At 50.0% G+C, this 16,711-nt stretch overlaps 1 protein-coding gene across 2 annotated transcripts in view; it reads right to left on the reverse strand.

Annotated features, from left to right (window-relative positions):
- ASAP2 (ArfGAP with SH3 domain, ankyrin repeat and PH domain 2) overlaps positions 1 to 16,302 on the reverse strand; it is a 158,296-nt gene extending 141,994 nt beyond the window's left edge. Inside the window, exon 1 of one of the 2 annotated variants that reach the window (XM_070799154.1) lies at positions 15,826 to 16,302. In XM_070799154.1, the coding sequence (XP_070655255.1) occupies positions 15,826 to 15,951 (126 nt within the window). In that variant the 5' untranslated portion in view covers positions 15,952 to 16,302. The remainder of the gene's footprint in view (positions 1 to 15,825) is intronic. The other variant, XM_070799155.1, reaches the window with a different exon arrangement.
- Between the last annotated feature and the right edge of the window lie 409 nt (positions 16,303 to 16,711).

Here is a 16,711-nt window from a genome sequence, read left to right on the forward strand (position 1 = left end):
GGTTACAGGGCCAAAAAGTACCTCCTGTTACAGACAAGACTGGAGTTATGCCTTACACTACCACTCAGCTCTTAAAACCTTGTATTTAAATACCCTCCCCCACCATGGAATTTAAATTATAATTACACCTACACTCAATGTTATCTGGGCTTTCCTCTCCAATCTTGCTGCTATTATCTGCTTATTATGAATAAATAGCACCTTTTCCCGGAACAGCTAATACCACTAGTATTAATAGTAACGGGTACTATTAACTCTCTTCTGATGTAAGGTGCAAATATTTCTAAATTATCTGTCCTCTCTAGCCATTTCTAAAGACAGTAACTCATAGCAAATGATACATGTACATCATTCTGAATCTCTTAAAATAGACTGAATGAAGAAGCTTCTAAGCATACAGAATCTCTGCATAAATACTGTACCCACACCTTTTTTTTTTTAGCTCCATAAAACGATAACTGAGCAGGTACTCAGCTGCTCTGGGAAACAGAAAGATCCCTCAGTGACAAGAGCTGTGAGATCTGGGCTCAGTTCTCAGGGCTACCATTGACTGTCTTTTTATGAAGCCACGAGACACCTGGGAGGCTGTTTTCTCAGCTGTAAAATGGGCATAAAACTTGTCCAGCCCAAACTATGTTTTGAAAAACAGTCAAGTTTAAATAAAAATATAAGCATATTATTTTTTTAAAAAAAGAGCTCCTGCTCTCAGGAGTCATCAGTTTTGTTTCAGGAAATAAGAACACAAACACAGGAAGCAGGCTGACGGTGGGAACGCATGCCTGCTTCAGGCGAGTCGCCCCTGACCACTCCTGCGGGCAGGCCTGGGGTTGGCCCCCGCAGGACTCGGGGTGCAGAACAGCAGGTACCCCTTCCGAGGGCCCCCCACAACGAAGGGCTGACCCTCTCCCCCCGCCCCCCTTGCCCACCACACCAGATGGGCTGCCTGAAGCCCAGCCCTGCTCACTTCACTCCTCTACTCAATAGCTGTGGTGTTTTCCTGCAGCCTGGGGCACAGAAGGTGCTTCCACAGGGATTAGACCTGCTCAGCACGCTTGTGTGACACACAGACCACTGGACTCAGCCACCCAAAGGCTCCACACACCCCAGCACTCTGCCCACTCAGTCCAGACTCTCTCCACTCACAGCCCATCCGTGTACTTGGAGCACAAGCACTTTCTGTAAAGGGCCCCACAGGAAGTATTTCAAGCTTTGCAGGCCACATCCACACAGTCTCTGTTGTATAGTCTTCATATTTGTTTTCGTTTTAGCTTTTTTTTTTTTTTGCAAACAAAAACAGGGTGGACTGTAAGCTTGCCATCCTCTGTCCTGACCAAACAGGGACAACCCTGAGGACCTCAAACCCTCAGACAAGTGACCCCCTCCTGTGTGCTCCCTGACGAGATTCCGGCCCTGCGGAAGTGAGTGAGCACCAAGGAGGGAAGCACGGGCCACTCTCGGCACACATGCAGGACCCACAGCGGCCGTGGCCCACCACACTGCACGCAGCACACTTCATGTCAAGCCCAGGTCTGCCCCAGTGATGGATGGACGGACGGACGGACAGACAGATGGATGCCTCAATCCACCACTGACGGATCAATAGATCAATGGATGGACGGATGGATCAACCAAGCCCTGAATCAATGGACGGATAGATTGATCCAAAAGTGAGTCACAGTAACTGCTTTAAGATTTCAGAGAAGGGCTTCCCTGGTGCCTCAGTGGTGAAGAATCTGCCTGCCAATGCAAGAGACACAGGTTTGATTCCCGATCTGGGAAGACCCCACATTCCTCGGAGCAGTTAAGTCCATGCAGCACAACTATTGAGCCTGGAGTCGAAAGTACTGAAGCCCACGGGCCCTACAGCCCTTGCTCCACAACAAGAGAAGCTCCCATAAGGAGAAACCCACCCATTGCAACTAGAGTAGCCCCCACTTGCCACAACTAGAGAAAACCCAATGCAGCAACAAAGACCCAGCACAGCCAAAAAATAAAATTTTAAAATTATTTTTAAAAAAGAGAAGAAAGTTCTGATAGATGAGGGATGTTAGGGAAGGTTTTACAGAGTAAGAGATATTTTTCAATGAAGAAAGTTGATATCAGGGTGCTTTAGAGAGAGGAGATTTCTGTAATTCTTATAGAGATTTACCTGTTTCAAAGGATAACATGACAATCTTGATTGTGCAAATCAAAACAAATTTATTTCTAAACATACAGCAAGCCATCTGAAGGTCAAGATATAAAATCACAAAAACAACGATTACCTGGGCCTTCACACTCAACAGACAATTTCTGAGAACCATGGTCTGGGAACCACCTGGGACTCTGAGGATTCAAAAAGAAGGGCCACTTAACCTGAGGCACGCTCAAGGTCTGGCAGGAGGGTCCAACAGGAAAGCCAAGAGCAGGCCTAACTGTGGATTCCGAGCCTCCCTCGCCCGAGAAGGACATGCCAAGACACTCTGAGGTCTGACAGCAAACCGCATGCTCCTTAACAGCAGACATCTAAGAGCCCAGGGTTGCCCTCTCGAAAGCCTGCGTGACCCAGAAACTGATTCCACATCATTCTGCCATGGCCCAAACCCCATCCTGAAAGATGTCCTAAATGCTACATTTGGACCAACACCAAAGGAAGGAGTTGTTCCAGATGAATTTTCTCAGTGAACTAAAAGTCATCAAAATTACACAGCAAAGCTCAAAAACCATCCTCGTGCAAACTCCCCTCAATGGATCATATGCCTCCCTGCCCATCAGGGCAGAGAGCACTGACTCATTTGTTAGACCTGCTGCTGAGCGGGGAGAAACCTCGGGGATCTCTGGAGAAGGGGTAGCCCCACACTCTGAGTGAGTCCAGTGTTCTCTCTTCCTCCCTTCCACTGGTCTCAGCTGTTGAGCACTGGTCCCTGTTATTTCTATTTCACTACCTGGCCTTTTCGAGAACCCTGAGGATGACCTTGCCCTACAGAGAAACAAGATGGGTGTTCCAGCAGCTACTGACAACAGCCTTTTCTTCTTGTTTACCTTCTAACACACGTCTACCACTGGCTTTAATTATTCAACCTAACAGTATGTTTTCCTTGGGAAAACCAGTAACAAATTCCTGAAACAGTCATCTACTGACACCACTATTCCCTGCTGCTGCTGCTGCTAAGTCGATTCAGTCGTGTCCGACTCTGTGCGACCCCAGAGACGGCAGCCCACCAGGCTCCCCCGTCCCTGGGATTCTTCAGGCAAGAACACTGGAGTGGGTTGCCATTTCCTTCTCCAATGCATGAAAGTGAAAAGTGAAAGTGAAATTGCTCAATCGTGCCCAACCCTCAGCGACCCCATGGACTGCAGCTTTCCAGGCTCCTCCATCCATGGGATTTTCCAGGCAAGAGTACTGGAGTGGGGTGCCATTTCCTTCTCCATCACTACTCCCTAATTCAACCCAAAACCTAACCAACTGTCAGAATGCTCTACTAGCTCGCAGTGCATCAGAAGCAGGAATAAAGCCCTGAATGCGACACCCCAGGCCTCACTGGCTTTGTGCACAGATGCTCAGGGATGCAAGGAGGTTCATAAATTAAAAAGATCAAATAAAACAGAAGCCCTTAAGAGACTTCACATTAGCTATGACTAAAGCAACTGTGTCATAAGATCAATCAAACCTTTACTTTGCTCTGGCCATAAAGAAGAAGACGGTGCACTTCAAAAAATTAAGCTCCTTCCACACTGTTACAGAAGACAATAAATCATTTTTAAAAGACAGAACAATAAACCCAGTTCCTAGAAAACTGAGAGGAGGCAGGGTGGTAGTAAAGGAGGCCACCGTGAAATGTCATCACCAAAGAGCAGCTCCCCAGGAAAGAAAGCTGCCCACTGAAACCCCAAACGAAATCTTCCCCTGTGAGTCTCCTCTGGCTGGAAAATCCGCTTTAAAAAGGACATACAGGGCCTGGGGGTCTGGAAATACACCAAAGGAGTGCAGGCAAGAGAACGCAGGAGAAAAAAGAAGGGAGGTGAGAATTTTCAGCTTTGGACACCGTCTAGTCACCAGCGTCAGCAACCTGGTCTCCAAGGAAAAGAAATCATAGCATGGAGGAGGGAAGGGAAGGGAGATGGAGGAGGTGGGGAGCCTTCTGCCTCCTTACAATTTCCGCCGTGCACCAGCCTGCCTGACACCTCTTCCCCATGAGAAAAGCCTGTGGCCTGGCAAGCTACCACCAGGGCAAACAAAAGCTGCAGGTTCTGACAGCCCAACGATCCAAGGAGTAAACACACCTCATTCCTACTGGCCACAGAAGAAAAACCCACAAGAGAATTTACAAGATTAGAAGAAAACCGGGAAGCTCAACAGTTCCCTTTGGTCAAGAAGCAAGGGGTCCCCACTGTGAACAGGTCAAGATGATGCTTACAGAAAGAAGCAGCCAAAAGGCCAGGATAACCACGAAAAACAATGGACCATTATAAGCTCGCTGCTGCAGAGACAGACAAGGCCTGGCCCTGGACTGGAAAACTCCCAGGTACCACGGCACATCCGGCTGAATGAGGCACGTATCTGCAACCAGGAGATCAACAGTGACACTCCCGCTAACAGACTTTGCAATCAGAGACCACATGGGCAAGTCCTACTTCTTTTCACCAGAGAAGCCAAGCACAACAGAGCTGTAATCAAGAGACCAAGGTGTGCACCTGGAAAGACCCTTCACCGTGAGATGGGATGGCAAAGTACAGAGCCCCATTTGTCCCAGACAAACTAGTGATGCACCCAAGGAAATTCCAGCCTCTGGGCCAACCACCTTATCGACTCCAGTGGTATTTTGGAGGAGGGAATGTTTAACAGGGGAGTAGAGAAAGAGATATTTTCACTTCTAACCTCTCGAAAGGTATGGATTTGAATGGCCAAGAGAAAGTGGAGGAGATGGTCAGGAAAAGGAAAGAAGGCAAGAGGCAGGTGAACTGTGTTGCAGACACAATGTTAAGAAACATCTCATCCACCCTCCACTTTACAGCTGAGGCCACTGAGTCTGGACCAGTGAAATGAGCTGCCCAAGGCCCAACACCAGGAGAGCTGTCAGATCAGGGCTAGCAGAGGAACAGACACAGTACAGGGACTGAACACTCTCTCTTCCCCTCAGAATCTCCCCCAGAGTTCCCTGACTGCCTAGACAAGTCACATCTGTAACCCTGCAGTGGTCGCTCTCCAAATACGTATCTGTTGACACTGCGGGGACGCTGGATGGACTGCTCACTGCCTATGTGGCTCTGGAGTCCTCTACAAGCAGCTGTGACAGTGTCCTCAGCTCTGGGGGTGAGGGTGTGTGTCCTTCTAACTCACTCCAAAGCAGGCAAGGCCACTTAATAAACACCTCTGATGTGAAGCACCTCCCCAAGGGTTAGAGTCTGATGACCCTGCTCAGGCAACCTCACCTCGATGGCATCGACAGTGGAGACCCACCTGCAGAAGGTGGACGACTATCAGCCTGCACGATTGAAGCCCAGAGAAACACCTAAAGAGGGATCTTTACCGGCAACAGAGATGCCAGCAGGAGACTAGCAGGGAGGCATTAAAGGGCCAACAGGAAAACAGTCTTAAGCACACAGGCTGATCTCGACGTGGCTGGGGTTCCTGGTTCCATCATCTGCTAACTGTGGGACAGGCTAGCTCCCTGCAGTCACGGCACTTGTCTGAGCCTTGGTGTCTTCAACCATAGAACAGAGGTAACAGGATCTACACCAGACAGGCCAAGTGAAAGGATTCAATTATCAAAAACTTCCAATTAAAACACAGCACAGCCCTTAACACAGAATTAGGGCTCAAAGAAATGTCAGCCATTGGTGTTAAAAAATTAAAACAACAACAACAAAAACTCTATTAAGATTGTGATTTCTAGGAAACTAGGGAAAGAGGCCCTCAAATCCGGAGTGCCTGGCTAGAATCCTAAAAGCCAAGGCAATTCATCATTTGTGGGAACTGCCTTCACCAGCCAAGGACTTTGATTGCCAGCACCTGCATAAAAATCATATTGACAGAGCCATCTTCAGCTGGAGCAGGAAGATGATAATCCCGTTAGTAGGGCGGCCTCCTGCCAGGGTGTGAGCGGTCCCTGGGGCCACTGGGCTCTGCAGTGCTGGACATGTCAGCAGAGCGGTGAAGGGAGTAAAGAGGAACCATTTGGGGGGCAACACAGACAGAGGAGGCAGAGGCAGCAAGCATCCCCAGAAGCACCCACTCAAGGAAGGCAGCAGGTGCATGGTACTAAACTGGACAGCAAGAGACAGGTCGTGCCAATTAATCACAGAGGCATCAACACGGATGGCGTTTTCCAGGCCAGGCTCCACAGAGGCAGCCGGCGGCTACAGAAGCGGAAACTCGCGTGTCAGAATGCTTGCATTTGAATCCTGGCTCCACCACTTCCTAGCTCTCTGCTCCTGGTAAAGTGGTTTAGGTTCCGGGGACCTTACAGGATCTTTGTAATCACTGAACAAGTTAAGAGTTAATATGTGTAAAAAATTTAAAGCAAGCCTGGCATACTGTAAGCATCCAATAACTGCTAAGAGGCAAGAGAAAAGGAAAAAAAAGGAGGGGGGGACGGACAGTAACATTTCAGCTATGCTGTAGACACCCCAAACACACTCATGCAACAACAGCATCATTTCAAATACGTCACCCTCAACAAGGCGGAAGTCCAAGTCTCCCCTTAGAATTCTGGGCAGAAGGTACCTATAAATCTATCACTTCACACCCAAGCTTGCCCTTCAGAGTTGAGGACAGCAGACGACAAACCAGAAAAACAAGAAAGGTAAAAATAGGAGAACTGAGCAGCCCAGCTCAGGGTCCTAACTACAGGACTCACAGAGGCAATTCATAGTGTCCCTGAACTCCAAGGCAAGCACGAGGGTAAGAACTAACCTGGGATCACATGAGAAACTGCCAAGCCCCAACCTTGACAAAAATGCAGAGAGCATGGCTGTCCAGCCACAACTGACAGCTCTGCCCTCCACCCCTAGTTCCTCTACGCACCTTTACTACTCGATGATTGTAACACAGGCTCGAGGTGTCACCCCTCTGCTGAACTCCAAGAACCAATTCATGACAATGACACTGTAATAATCACGAGGCTTGTTTAAACAACACTGTTACAGAGTCACTCACTCACTCACTCCAAAAGACAATCGACTAAAATAATCTTGTCAAGTCTGGAATTCTTAGTCTGAATTCAGAGAGCTGGGATTGGAAAAAATAATTACATCTGTATTTCATTAGCCCCCAACTGAAATTTAGCACTTCCCTCAATTATGAATGTAAGCAACACACCATGGTAACATCAGCAGTACCGTGACTCCAAAGAGAAGACTTAATATAGTTTTAGAGTCATTAGAAATAGCTCCCCACATTGCTTACATTCATCAGGACCTCAAAATTAAAGTATTTATTAGACCCACAACCAACCAAATTTTTATATTCAATGCATTAGTAAAGAAATACATATTAGTATGATAGATTTTTTCAAACATTTTTCTAACTGTATTTCAATATATCTCGTCCTGTTTAAGAGTCTATGTGGAGACCCTGGTAGCTCAGCTAGTAAACAATCTGCCTGCAATGCAGAAGATCCCGCTTTGATTCCTGGGCTGGGAAGATCCCCTGGAGAAGGGATAGGCTACCCACTCCGGTATTCTTGGGCTTCCCTGGTGGCTCAGACAACGTAAAGTATCCGCCTGCAATGCAGGAGAAAAGTGAAAGTGAAGTCACTCAGTCTTGTCCGACTCTTTGCGACCCCGTGGACTGTAGCCTACCAGGGATTCTCCAGGCAAGAATACTGGAGTGGGTTACCATTTCCTTCTCCAGGGGATCTTCCCCACCCAGGGATCGAACCCCGGTCTCCTGCACTCCAGTGGGTTCAGTTAATTCAATGCATTAAAACGTCTTTCTGAAACATCTTCACCAGAGTTCCAGAGGGGCCATGGCACGAAAAAAGGCTGAAGGGATAAACATTAACTGCACACAAAAGCCTGAGAAAATAAGGGCTTTACGGGGAAGGAGCTGGTCCCACCTGCTGTTACATCACTGGCACCGCACAGTGACAATACACAGGTAGGTGCCCAGACGTATTTACGAATCAGGAGACCCAACACAACCAAATACAAAAGAAAACACAGCCCCAGCATTCCAGCTCTGGTTCATTTATTCCACATCATCCACATGATAAAACCATAATGGTACAAAAGTACCTGGAAGGATCCTGGCAACCACCTAAAGGCCATATGACACAGAGAAAGTATAAGCAAAGCAGGCAGGTTCCTATTGCGGCAGGAGAGGGAAATGAATTCACTACCTCTTTTTTAGTGGAAAGAAGAGTGTTTGGGGAGCTGAATGGGAACCGTGTCCCAGGCATCTGACACTGCTAAGAAAGTGTCACCGGCTACATATACCTACAAACAAGAGGAGAGAAGCAAACACCCTGTCCACACAGCTCTGCATCCTCTCTCCCTTCTCTGATCCGTGTCTACGGAAAACCACGTGAACGTCCAGCATTGGTTTCAACACAACTTCTAGAGCAAGCCGTGCTGAGCAGCACACCACGGGCCTCGACACTAAGCAGCACCAGGGTGTCAGCTTCGCCAGGGGGACACCAGGAGGTCCACTCCTCGAGGGCCGGGGCCTGGCCTCTGCCTCCACTGGGACAGGGACCCAGTTCTGTTCACCTGGCCCCAGCGCACACCAGAACCGTCAGCACAGAGGGTCTCCATCGGACTCTCATCACCCCCACTGCCTGCTGGGAAGACCCCCACCCCCACCAGTCTCGTCTGTTCTCTCCTGCCCTGCCTGTCTATCCTGCCTGGAACAACCACCCTGAAATGTCGATAATGTAAATCAGATCAAACCCTCCAACGGCTTCCCACCACATGAGAACAAAATCCAACTCCCTCCCGACATCGCCAAGGCCTCCTGTGATCTGGCCTGCCTGGCCCCCACCCTCACCCCTCCTCTCCTCCAGGATGGCTGAGTCACCCCCATCTTGGGGCCTTTTCACAAGCTGCCCCTCCCTGGCTCCTCGCTGCATCCTGGGCTCTGCTCTAATGCCACCTCTTCAGAGAGGCCTCTCCTGATTTCAGTTTCCTGCTCTTCAGAGTCTCATTCTACTCCTGTATCCTGTGTAACTTACCACTTACCACTACCTGGCATTACATTACTTTACTGCAGTGATCATCAACCCCATTTAGGGGGTGGCTTTAGAAAATGCCAATGCTTCAGGGCCCACCCTAACTAATAAAGTCGGAATTTCATGGAGTGGGCCAGGCATCTCTCTATTCTACAACCTCCTCCCTCCCTGCAAGTGATTCTACTGTCAGTCACCATGAGAACAGCATTTCTCAAACCTTAATGTGTACAGAATGCACCTGGGGATCTTGGGAAACCGTAGATTCTGATTCCAAGGCCTAAGGTGGGCTCCGACAGTCTGCGTGCCTAACAAACTTCCAGGTGATGCCGATGCTGCTATCAGTAGACCTTCTGAGTTGCAAGCATCTAAAAAGCATTGTCTGGAAGAACTTTCTCTGATGATGAAAATGTTTTAAACCTACACTGTCCAATGCACATGTGCTAATTAGCACTTGAAATGTGGCTGGGGCAGCCGAGAAACTGAATGCTTGATTTCAGGCTGCCATGTTGGATACTGCCTAAAATTAACCATCACTAGTCCCATCACTTCATGGCAAACAGTAAGGGAAAATGTGGAAGGAATGACAGACTTTATTTTCTTGAGCTCTAAAATCACTGTGGATGGTGACTGCAGCCATAAAATTAAAAGATGCTTGCTCCTTGGAAGGAAAGCTATGACAAACCTAGACAGTGTATTCAAAACCAGAGACATCATTTTGCTGAAAAAGGTCTGTCTCGTCAATGCTACAGTTTTTCCAGTAGTCATGGACTATAAAGAAAGCTGAGTGCAGAAGAATTGATGCTTTTGAAGTGTGGTGTTGGATAAGACTCTTGAGAGTCCCTTGGACTGAAAGGAGATCAAACCAGTCCATCCTAAAGCAGATCAGTCCTGGTGTTCATAAGGACTGATGTTGAAGCTGAAACTCCAATACTTTGGCCACCTGATGCGGAGAGCTGACTTATTTGAAAAGACCCTAATGCTGGGAAAGATTGAGGGCAGGAGGAGAAGGGGACGACAGAGGATGAGATGGTTGGATGGGATCACCGAAACAATGGACATGGGTTTGGGTGGACTCTGGGAGTTGGTGATGGACAGGGAGGCCTGGCCTGCTACAGTTTATGGGGTCGCTAAGAGTCGGATGCGACTGAGCGACTGAACTGAACTGAACTGTATGGATGTGAGAGTTGGACCATGAAAAAGGCTGAACACCAAAGAATTGAGGCTTTCGAACTGTGGTGTTGAAGACTCTTGAGAGTCCCTTGGACTGCAATGAGATCAAACCAGTCAATTCTCAAGGAAACCAACCCTGAATATTCACTAGAAGGACTGATGTTGAAGCTGAAACTCCAATATTTTTGCCACCTGATGTGAAGAACGGACTCACTGTAAAAGACCCTGATGCTGGGAAAGATTGAGGGCAGGAGGAGAAGGGGATGACAGAGTATGAGATGGTTGGGTGGCATCACTGACTCAATGGACATGAGTGTGAACAAACTCAAGGAGATGGTGAAGGACAGGGAAGCCTGACGTGCTGCAGTTCATAGGGTCATGAGAGTCGGACACGACTGAGCGACTGAACAACAACAAACTGGACAGTGCAGATCTAGAATGTGTGTGTTCCCTGAGGAAAGGCATCAAGGCCTGGGAATGAGGAGGGTAAGAATCAAAGATTATTCCAAATTCGTGGTCTAAGCAGTGCTCTATGGATTGGCTATGAAAATCCAACCAGAGGCCTAGATGGCCATCACCTCAGGAGTGGGTCAATATTTACCTAAGGCAGGGAGACAAATACAAAAGGCTCTATTGAGACAGCTTAGTAATTAAAGCACGTGGTAACCCACAGATGACTATCTTGACTTTGAGACTCCATCCCACATCATCACCAAGGTCCTCCTATCCATGGCCCCAGACACACCTGACCCCTGCCAATCCAGGATTTTGGACAATCTTGTGGTCACAGCCTAACCATGTTTTACTGCACTGATTTGTTTATAGGATGGCTGTCTCTCCCACTCAGCTGCAGGCTGCTTCAAAGATAGAACACATTCCTCCTGGGAACTCTCTTCCCATCACCTGGCACACAGCAGCACTTACTAAATACTGAATGAGGGACAGGCCTGAAACCCAACCAGGAAGGCATTAGTACTTTAACTGTTAATCACAAGAAAGAGACAAATTGAAGGGGCAGCGGCGGGGTGTGTGTGGAGAATAGGAATCTCATAAGCAGAGATCATTCTCTCAAATCACTCCAAGATTTCCAGACGCCTATGACTGGATTACAGAACACAGCATAAAAAGGCAGCCCTGGGCCTGATGGTGCAGTGGTTAAGAACCTGCCCTGTGTGGTGCAGGGGAGACAGGTTTGAACTCTGGCCGGGGAATAAAGATCCCACATGCCATGGAGCAACTAAGACCCTGAGCCACAATTACTGAGCGCCCAGGCTCTGGAGGCAGCGCAATACAATCGGAGAGGCAGAGGGACACAGCAAAGATCCCACCTGCCACAAGTAAGACCCGACGCAGCCACATAAATAAACATATATGTCTATTTTTTTTACAGTGGTCCTAACTGACCCATACAGGCTCATTTCTGAAAATAAGAATGGACTGGGCAAGTAAGTGATGTCCTTTCACTCTGAGACCCCATGGACTGTAGCCCACCAGGCTCCTCTGTCCGTGGGATTCTCCAGGCAAGAATACTGGAGTGGGTAGCCATTCCCTTCTCTGGGGATCTTTCCGACTCAAGAGATCAAACCTGGGTCTCCTGCATTGCAGGCAGATTCTTTATCGTCTGAGCCATCAGGGAAACCCGACAATAAATCTAAAATCCATTAATCTGCTATTTGGAAGAGGTGTTTTTCAAACAAGTCACACAGGGCTAAGGTTTAGAATCATACTCTTGCTTAAAAAGTACACAGGCCGGGTTCCCACTAATAGCTGCTGGGAGGGGCATCTGGCCCCAAGGACAGCAAGGCCCCTGGGAGTCTGGGCAGTCCAGATGCTCCTTCTCTCCCTGGAGTTAGAACCTTGTGCTTGTGACAGCAATGAGATTTCCAAGGCAACCAAGGACAACAGAGTGGAGAACTATGGCCCGGAAGGAAGCAGATTAAATTTTAATACTTACAAGTCAACATCAAATTTATTTTTAAAACTATGTATCTGACAAAGCCAAATAAGCACGACAGAATGGCTGATGCTCCAGAAGGGTCTCTAACTATGAACATTTCACACACGTGTACAACTTTTCCCTATTCTGAGAATATTTCAAAGAGCTCAGAGACTCAAAGAAAGTGAGACAGCAATAAAACCCCCACAAACAGCAGAGGGGAGGGTTTTCAGATTCAGTCACTACTGATTTTTTCCATTATTTCCCAAAACACAGGGCAGATCCCAGTTGAAGCACCAGACTTGGCTAAAACCATGCAAAACAATTACTTCACCAAGAGATCACCAAGTGAAAATTTTAAAACACTGCTGTGCTGACCTGCTGCCAAGACAACAAACCAGTTAAAAAGCAATGGTTAACAGACACGTAGTAGCTTTCCATTCACTTACTCATTCAACCATTCCTTCCCCTTACTCTCCTAGGCCACATCAATCCACCCATGTAAATCTCATCTTGGGGCCAAATATCCCCTTTAGGTTCTATAGATTAATTATAATATAAACTGTTAAAGCAGTTAGCATGTATTACACCGGTTGTCTGTGTAATACACCAGGTACTGTGTTGTGGACTATCTCATTAAACCCTCACACCTCTCCAAGGCAGACAGGTATTGTTATCCAGACTAACATCAAGGCAAATGAGAAAACATTAGGTATCTCATCCAAGTTCACACAACTGGCCAGAAGCGGAATCTGAACTTGGACAATCTGACCAAAGAGTCATTTAGAGAATTCAGCCTTACTGAACGTAACACATTAACAGCATTATTTCTGAAAACAGCATGGAGCCAAGTTCAAACTCTAGCTCTTCAACTTACTAGCTCTGTGCTGCTGCTGCTGCTGCTGCTAATTCGCTTCAGTTGTGTCCGACTCTGTGAGACCCCATAGATGGCAGCCCACCAGGCTCCCCCGTCCCTGGGATTATCCAGGCAAGAACACTGGAATGGGTTGCCATTTCCTTCTCCAATGCATCTAAGTGACTAGCTCTATAACCTTGAGCAAATTAACATCTCTAAGCCTCAACTTCCTCACGTGTAACGTGGGGATGAGAAATAAATACAACAGATGAGAGGTTCAGAGTACAAGGTAGGGTAGTCCAGCTACAGGCGTGCGTATCAAAGAAAAAGTACACTTCAGTTATAGGATGATTTTTAGCAGACATAGCCTATCCTGGAAATAACAGATACACAAAGGTTACTCAGTTCAAAATTAGTTTACTAACTCCGTGACACATTTGTTTAAACATAGGACCACACACTTGCAAATTTTATATTTATTTCTGTGAAATGAGTAACTCTGTCCCAATAAACCGGTCTGCAGGAAGAGCACATGCTTGATTAAAATCAAAATATGAAGACATACTTGTTAAATAAAACTGTTCCCAATTCAGTTCTCTCATTAATGTAAGCTCACATGTAGCATCATCTTAGTATGTGTACAGGATCTGCTTAAAGTGAGACAGACCTGTAATGAGTTTCTTTTTTTTTTTTTTTTGAGATTTTAACCAATTCGTGTTCTTAGACGCAACATAGAGCAAGCCTGCAGTTTAATAAAATCACCAAATCTAGTCTCTCTTTCATCCACTCAGTAACTGAGCTCTAGGGTAATCTGCCCAGCACACTAAGACAGCTTTGGAGCTACACACCGCAAACTAACATTAATCACGAAAGGGTATGCCAATTTTAATAGCAACTCCTATTTGCCTAGCTTCCAACATCTGCCAGTGTTAATAATATTTAACCGACAAACTGCAGTAAGGAAAAGAAACAGAACTTTAAACACAATTAAGCATTCTTTTTAAGGCATGGTGTATAAAAGCTCCCTTCCCTGAAAACATACTCAGCTACCTTTTGGGTTGCAATCAGTCCATAAACATTATTAATGATGTATTTTCAAAACACTGCCAAAGTTTTTTTCTTGTTTTTCAACCAGCACTTCTGAAGAAACTTATGATGCTCATCCCCCATCAGCCTAATTTGAAGGCATCATTTTGAAGCCTTGCTAATAAGAGTAGAATTAAGTGATGTGGGATCACACAGCTCACTCCAGAACGTTTACATGCAGCTCTCTTCCTCCAAAAATAAGGGGGGGGGGGGGGGGGTGAGGAAGGAGGGAGAGGAGGATGCCCTTACTACTCTTAAAACATTCAGCACGCTGAATCTGCTGCTTTTCATTTAGCCTATTATTGACTGTTAACGCCTACAAAGGAAATTTTTTTTCATTAAGGGAAAACATTCTGGATTTATTTTTTCCCAAGCAGTTCCTAACAGCAGCTGCTTTGTTCAAGCGGGCAAAAAACTGAATGCCATTGCTTAATTAAGCTCTTGTGGTGACCTCCCTTCACTCACTCAGGCCCAGTCCTCTCCTTCTGAAATACCTACCATACCCCATTTCAAGAATGTACCTTGACATTGCGGGGGAGAAGGTGATCATCGATTCAACAGCGGCATCATAGGGCTTGTAAACCAGTTACCTATTTAGTATATACCTATTTAGTATAAGCCAAGCACTTGACACACACTTGTCTCATCACCACCCTGGAAAGGATGCACTGCTCGTCCCATCTGACAGGTAAGGGTAAATGAGGGCAGAGAAGGAGGAAAAGCCCCAAACCACAGTCATCGGTGGCCCTGGCCTCCCAAACCCTGCCCTTCGGTAGCAGGCCGTTCTGACCGTCACCAAAGCCTGCTAGTCCTAAGTGCGCTCGCCCAGGACGTGGAGGGCTTCCTAGTTAGCAGCAGAGGATGACTCTGCACCTCGCCTAAAAATCAGGCCTTTTCCAGGCTGATGAGGAAGGGAGGCGTCCGGGGGGTGCGATCAGGTAAGACATACACATCCCGGGGTGGTGGGGGCTGGGGAGAGGAGGGGAGCAAAGGCCTTCGGATCAGAAGCCCGGCTCCCCGCACTCCTGCCCGGGCGCGCTGAGGGACCGGGCGGGCCTCCCTGGCTAAAGGTGCGCACACCTTTCCTGGGCAGTCGGGGTCCCCCGGCCGGCCCTCGAGTCCGGCAGAGCGGAACCCCGGTCACAGAGCGCCGCGCCGGGCAGGCTGGGCACCGGGCAATTCCCCAAGCTGGGGGAGAGGGGTGGCGGGGTGGGCGCCGGGGGTCCGCGGGGGAGCCGATGACCCCTCCGCGACGGCCAGGGAGGGCTCCCCGCTCACCACCGCCCCGACTCTCGGGCCAAAGTTAGCGGGGCGCGAGCTGGGGGTGCGGGGTGTGAACCGTCCGGCCCGCTGCCCCGCGGGGGTCTGGGGAGGGAAGGGGCGGGGGATGGTCTTAAAAAGGCCCAAGGTAGCCTGGCAGCAGCAGCCTTCTCCTGGAACAAAGGGCTTCTGTTTCGGGCAGGGATCTCCCGGCCGCGTCCGGATTCCAAGGGAAAGAAACTTTTTCCCGGGATGCCGAAGCCGGGCCCGGGCGGGGGCGGGCGGGGTGGGGGGCGCGCCGGGGCGCGGCGCTACCTGCGGCCGGAGCCGCCCCCAGCCGCCCCGCGAGGCCCGCGGGCGCCGCTCACCTCCTCGATGGCCGCCACGGTGTTCCGGCACTGCGCCGTGCGCGTGGTGAAGCTCGAGGCCGTGGGCGCCTTGTAGTCCTCATGGGTCTCGGCCACGAATTCCGACACGGATATCTGGTCCGGCATCGCCTCGGCGCGGCGGGCGGCCAGCCGCGGGGCAGCCGCCGCCTCAGCCTCTTTGCGCGGGCTCCGATCGGCCGCCCGGACGCCGCCGGCCGGCCCGCGGACAAAGGAAGGCTTTGGAGCGCGGGCTGCCGCCGCGGGAACCGCACGAGCCGCCGCAGGGCGCGGGTGGGCCGCCCGCCGGGCCGGGCGGCGGGAGCAGGGGCCGCGCGCGCGCAGCCCCGCGCAGCTCGGGCGCGGCCCGTCCGTCCGTCCGCCCGCCGCCGCCGCCGCCGCCGCCTGCGCTAGCGATCGGTCCCCGAAGCGGAGGCGCACAGCCGGCGGGAAGTGCCCGCCAGCCAGCTGCGGGCCCCGAGCGACTCCCGCGGAGAGAGGGGCGGGCCCGGGCCGGGGGGCGGCGGCCGGCCGGGCGCTGGGCGGGGCGGCGCGGAGGGCCGGGCCGCCAATCCGCGCGCTCGCCGCCGCCGCCGCCGCCGCCGCCGCCGCCGGGAAGCCGATCCTGCAGGAAGGAAGGCGGCGCGCGCCCCGGGCCCGCCGAGCTGCTCGCCCGCCGCCGCGCGCCGCATTGTCTCAGCGTTCGGGCGCCCAGCCGCGCGCGCCGGGGTTCCATGGCGCGCCCCGCCGGGCCGGCCGGACAGACCTCCTGGGCGCGTCCCAGGCCCCCCTCCCGCCCCGGGCCCGGACCCGCGCGCGGGGTGCTCTGGACACCTCCCGGGCGGTGCACCGGCTCCCCCTTGCCCCGTCCCCGCCCCACCCCAGGAGT

The sequence above is a fragment of the Bos indicus genome, chromosome 11 (genome assembly GCF_029378745.1).
Source record: "Bos indicus isolate NIAB-ARS_2022 breed Sahiwal x Tharparkar chromosome 11, NIAB-ARS_B.indTharparkar_mat_pri_1.0, whole genome shotgun sequence".
Lineage (NCBI taxonomy): Eukaryota > Metazoa > Chordata > Mammalia > Artiodactyla > Bovidae > Bos > Bos indicus.